General features: G+C 36.4%; 1 protein-coding gene across 1 annotated transcript in view; it reads left to right on the plus strand.

The window, feature by feature from the left end:
* The window catches only part of LOC105539389 (phosphatidylinositol 3-kinase catalytic subunit type 3-like), a gene marked incomplete at its 5' end in the record, with an annotated part of 39,794 nt that overhangs the window by 22,280 nt on the left and 11,718 nt on the right, over positions 1–5,796 (plus strand). The window contains 3 exons of the mRNA XM_011979636.1: positions 308–377; positions 2,194–2,258; positions 5,198–5,282. Of these exons, the coding sequence (XP_011835026.1) occupies positions 308–377; positions 2,194–2,258; positions 5,198–5,282 (220 nt within the window). The remainder of the gene's footprint in view (positions 1–307; positions 378–2,193; positions 2,259–5,197; positions 5,283–5,796) is intronic.

The following is a 5,796-nucleotide window of genomic DNA, read 5'->3' on the forward strand; positions in this document are numbered from 1 at the left end:
GGACTACAGGCATACGCTACCACACCCAGCTATTTTTTTTTTGTATTTTTTAGTAGAGACGGAGTTTCACCATGTTGACCAGGCTGGTCTTGAACTCCTGACCTCAGGTGATCCACCTGCCTTGGCCTCCCAAAGTGCTGGGATTAGAGGCGTGAGCTACTGTGCTGGGCCTAAATTAACTAATTTAAACTTAATTTAGGTTAATTTCCTAAATCTGTATTATATTAAACTGCTATACTATTTGCCCACAAAAGGTCTTTTAACAGTCTGTACATTTGGTTAATATATTTTACCTTTTGATTAAAAGCTGTTACGGAAAGAAAATCTGGACTTGAAATTGACACCTTATAAGGTGTTAGCCACCAGTACAAAACATGGTAAGTATATTTTACATCATTATTTTACTTTAGTGTACATCGTGTGTACTTTTTCAAATTGAAAATTTTTAAGTATGTTAGAGATACAAATAATTTCCACTTGTAACACTGAAGACAAGTTGGACCTTCCTGCCTGCCTCCCTTCTGTCTTTCCTTCTTTCCTGTTTCTCAGTAACTACCGGTTAATTTAACTACTGGTTAATGTAGTTACTGAGAAACAGGAAATTTCAGACATTCCTGACAATCCTGTAGACACACACACACACACACACACATCCACATGCACAAACCATCTGAGTCTTTTTGAGATGAATAATCTCGGGAAGTTTGGTAGAAGATTCCCTAGGAATGCTTGCCTAATGCTTACTGTAAATTCCATAGTCTTGCTACCCTTCCTACTTTATACTAGTAGTTACTGAGAAACAAAATGTATGCGTTAGGTTTCCTATCCTTCCGCTGGCCACTCCCAAATCTTTTTGATGCCTTAATTACTCTTCTCAGTTTCTTCTCAGAATGATCTTTTAAAAAGTGCAAATGTGCATCTTTACGATCCTGCAAAAAATCATTTATTAGCTTTCATTTTCTCTTGGGACAAAGACCCCAAAAACCTTTACCTAGCTTCTAAGTGCTTGCATAGTGTGACACACCCTATATCTATCTTTCAAGCCTCTTCTTTTTACCACTCTTCCCCGGCATCCTGGGCTTTAGCCATCCTGGCTACCTTCTGTTTTATCTAATGCATTGTGCTCTAAGGCCTTCACATACACTGTGATCATTGTCTCAAACATTCTTATCTCCATGGCCTACTAACTTTATTATCCTTGAAAACATGGCTCAAATGTCAGATGTCCTTCGATCCCTACTGTAAGTTAGGTGTCCTTACACTACTTCCTTTCATAGTACCCTTTATTCATAGTATTTACCCCAGTGAAGCTTGTAAGCTTTAAGATCCATGTAGGCAGCATCAAGCATCTATTTTTACTTACTTGACAGATTTCTTCCAACATGGTCAAGAAACAATAAATATCTGTTAAGTGAATTAGTGCCAACTATTCTGTATTTATGATGCAAGAATAAATGAGATATTTCTTACTCTACAGGGGTATATAATGTCCTAATTTGCATGCAAATTATTGTCCTGTAGGCTTACCAGAACCAGATCATGATAGTTTATGATACTGAAATATTGTTTTCTTTATCCAACTTTTATTTTGTAAATATATCCATTGTTTTATGTTTCTTTTGTCTTCAGATTTATCAGACTGACTTTTTCTCCTTCTCCTACATACTGTCTGTCCCCTTTCCCTTTTGGTTTTTTTTGGTAGTTTAAGGGATTTACACATCTGTCATTACCAGGAAATGTCAGAAGATGGAATATTAGACCAAAGGAGCCATTACATACAGTTTTACATGCAGCTTTTAGGGTTAGGTGATTGTAATCCACAATTCTAGTTTTCTTATGGTGATTTTAAATTTGGAATATTTTAATTGGTATATGTTGTAAATCTATAGAAAGAAGAAATTTTTGATGCTAGATTTAAGAAGCTTACTATTAGTTTTCGTTCCTCATGTTTTATAATAGAAATCAGCCTAGAGAAACATACAGACTAAATCAGCTTAATTTTTTTTTAATGTTTTCTTATAGGTCGTATGACATAAATGCCAGTACAAACTTAATATAGTGTACATAGATCTTTTTAAGTTGTTCAGATATGGAATGCATTTATTCACAGATGAAGATTATTCTTAGCAGAACCTTTATTTTTCTTTCTTAACCAGTAGCTATGCTTAATGCATTGCATACGTTTCTGTGTAGGCTTCATGCAGTTTATCCAGTCAGTTCCTGTAGCTGAAGTTCTTGATACAGAGGGAAGCATTCAGGTATGGTATCAATAAAGATTATGCAATTCGTGAATATATTCTTGTCATAAAAAATTCAGTCTTTATAACATAGAGTTAAAAATGAAAGTCTCCTTTTATCATTTTTCTTTCTTCAAGTTTTTTTCTTCCTTTATTCAGAAGTAAGCATGTTTGCAGTTGAAGATTCTTCCATTTGTTACCTACAGATACTCAGTTCCTTGAACAATGCATTGTGTGTCAAGGGATCAGGCATTAATTGGTGAACACAGCCTGGCCAGTATGGTGAAACCCCGTCTCTACTAAACTCACAAAAATCAGCTGGGCACAGTGGCACACACCTGTAGTCCCAGCTACTTGGGAGGCTGAGCCAGGAGAATTGCTTGAACCTGGGAGGTGGAGGCTGCAGTGAGCTGAGATCACATCATTGCACTCCAGCTTGGGTGACAGAGTGAGACTCTGTGTCAAAAAAAAAAAAAACACCAGAGTTAATTGGTGAACAAACTAAATTGGTTAACGTTTGTACTTGCATTATATTCCAAAGAATGGAAACATTGTAATTTATGTGATATTAATTGATGACACTTTATTTCCAGTTTTTGTTACTCAGAACACTACCACGATGATATTGTTGCTCATCTGTCTTTTGTACAATTATCTAAGACCCCTGTCCTCTCCCTGCAACCTGTTGCTCCCCTTTAAATATGAGAAAAGGTCAGTGGTTCCTGTGACAAAGTAATGAATATGTTTGGATTTTTTTTTTTTTATTTTTTACCCTTTAAATACATGGATTAGTTCTTGTAACATCTGAATGGTTTATTTTTGTTTTTAAATATAATTGTCCTGCCTCCCTATGTAAAAAAAAGGCATGTAATTAAAACAAAAATTGACACACCCGAGATGAAAGAAACAACATAGAAGGACTTGGCAGAAGATATTTGATACAACGTGTTTTTGTCTTTCCCTATTTAATTGTTCCATTTATTCAGTATGGGAGTCAGATTTGTAGAAAAGTATTACTCCGATTCTTTTGCAAAGCAAGTGCTAATTCTGTTCTTTGATTTTGGGGTACAGTCATGTGCAGTGGTTAAAAGCTCAGGCTTATAACATCAAACTGCCTGGGATTGAATTCCACCCATGTTACTTTCCAGCTCTGTAACCTTGAGTGAACTGGTTAACTCTTTCTGCAGAGAAGAGTTAACATGGTAGCCCTAAGGTTGCTATCTTTGGAAAGGCCTGCTTGCCAGGAGATTGGTCACTGGCTTTCAGCGTGTTGCCTTTGCTTCCTAATGGATAAGGGTGGTTCACTGTGCCTAGATTGTTCAAATAATATGCTTTATACTAAACAACCTGCTTTCCTTCTGGGAGTCTGGAACTTTATAGTTGCTTGACAGAGGTTGCCTGGGTGACCAGTTCCCGTTAAAACCTTGGGTTCTAAGTCTGATGGGCTTCCCTTATCAGAAACATTGCACTCATGTTACTGCTTTTTATTTTTTATTTTTGGCTATTGGAAAAGAAGCTCACTGTGTCTCTTCACAGGACAGAGAGGGCTAGGATGCCTGTGTATGAATTTCTCCAGATTTTTTCTGTGTGTGTTTTCCATGTTGATTCTACTGTGTATCCTTTCTCTGTAACAAATCTTAGTCGTGATACAACTACATGTTTAGTCTGTAAGACCTTCTAGCAAGTCAAACCTGTCAGTGGTCCTGGGGACCCCTTTAACATACCCTTCAAGACACAGTTTTTGCATCTGTAAAATTTCCGTAATAACCCATATTACTCTTAGGATTGTTCTGAAGAGGACATGAAGTGTACTTAAAGTTTTTAGCATGGGTCCTAATTGCCAACGTTGTTTCATAAAGTTTTTGATTACTTATGTTGTTTTGAGTAATTATGATTTTATAAAATGAAAACGGTGACAGTTTGTATACTGACTCTGGCTGCACATCTGATCTGTGTAAGTCATTTACCTGGATCATAGATCACATTCGGCTTTACTTGATAGTTAGAAGTTGTTTTTCAGTAATTAAAAGTTGTTTTCTGAAACTGTTTTTCTCCTTGTGTTTCTCCTTGCTACACATCTTCGCCAAAATCGTAGTGTTGCCAAACTTCAAATTCTTCGTATCTCATTTTGGTTTGATTGCATTTTCCTGATTATGTGTAAGGTTGAACATATGAAAATTTATGTATAGGCCATTTGTTTCTTCCATGAAGTGCATGTTTGCATCTTCCTATGGCCCATGTTCCTGTTGTGTTGTTTATATTTTTTGTATAGATTTACAGGAATTTTTTAAATATATTCCAGATGCAAATCCTTTGTCGGAATACAGGGTATTCAAAATAGGTGAAAACATAGGATAAACTTTTTTTTTTTTTTTTGAGTCTCGCTCTGTCTCCTTGCTGGAGTGCAGTGGCATGATCTCGGCTCACTGCAGCCTGTACCTCCCGGGTTCAAACAGTTCTCCTGCCTCAGCCTCTCAAGTAGCTGGGACTACAGGTGCCCACCACCACGCTGATTTTTTTTTATTTTTAGTAGAGACTGGGTTTCACCGTGTTGGCCAGGATGGTCTCAATCTCTCGACCTTGTGATCTGCCCGCCTTGGCCTCCCAAAGTGCTGGGATTACAGGCGTGAGCCACTGCCTCTGGCCAGGATAAACTCATTTTCTAATAGTATGTTAATTGTATTTTCAGATAATATGGTCTGTGGTGTTTTTTTGTTTGTTTGTTTTTTGCCTCTAAATGTAAAAGAATAGGTGCAATTGGTAATCTGGGGTTGGGCGGGGGAGGGGTGCATTATACACAGTTTCCCCTAGTGGAAACTCTAGTGTATTTATTGTACTCTTAAAATTCTTTTGTTCAGTCAGCGTTTCTCATACTGTATTTTGATTAAGCTTTATACTAGACACTTGTTGGTCATTATTTATAGTTTCAAAACACCTAATTTGTTTGTTTGTCTTTTCAGAACTTTTTTAGAAAATATGCACCAAGTGAGAATGGGCCAAATGGGATTAGTGCTGAGGTCATGGACACTTACGTTAAAAGCTGTGGTAAGTGTTTCAGGCTGTTACTTTCCATTGATCAAATAAAGAAGAGCAGGCCATCCTGATACTGCCATAATCATAAACATTTAGAACATGTTAATATTTAAATGCTCTGTAGGAAGAGTAAAAGATAAATGTTGATTAAAGTAGTCATTAATGCTTTGACATAATAGTAGTAACAAGATGTAAATTGTATTTAGTCTTCAGGGATATATCTTTGCGATCACTGAACTATTTTATAATTGCAATTTATCTCTTCCTGGAAGCTGTTAATTTTCCATTAGATTTTCTCCATTTTTGAATAACAGAAACTAAGTAGACCATGGGAAAAGTCTCAATCAGAAATAATTGTGCTTTAGATAAAGTTTAAGAACTAAGATAATGGTGCTTCATTAAGAGGGTGCCCTCATGGTATTTCAGAGTCAGTTCTTATGGTCCATTCCTAGAAACAAGTAAGCAGTAGTAGTATTTCCTAGATATATATAGTAAGTGACATAGGGATTAATTTTTATTCTTCAGG

This window comes from Mandrillus leucophaeus, unplaced genomic scaffold (genome assembly GCF_000951045.1).
Source record: "Mandrillus leucophaeus isolate KB7577 unplaced genomic scaffold, Mleu.le_1.0 Scaffold2043, whole genome shotgun sequence".
Classification (NCBI taxonomy): domain Eukaryota; kingdom Metazoa; phylum Chordata; class Mammalia; order Primates; family Cercopithecidae; genus Mandrillus; species Mandrillus leucophaeus.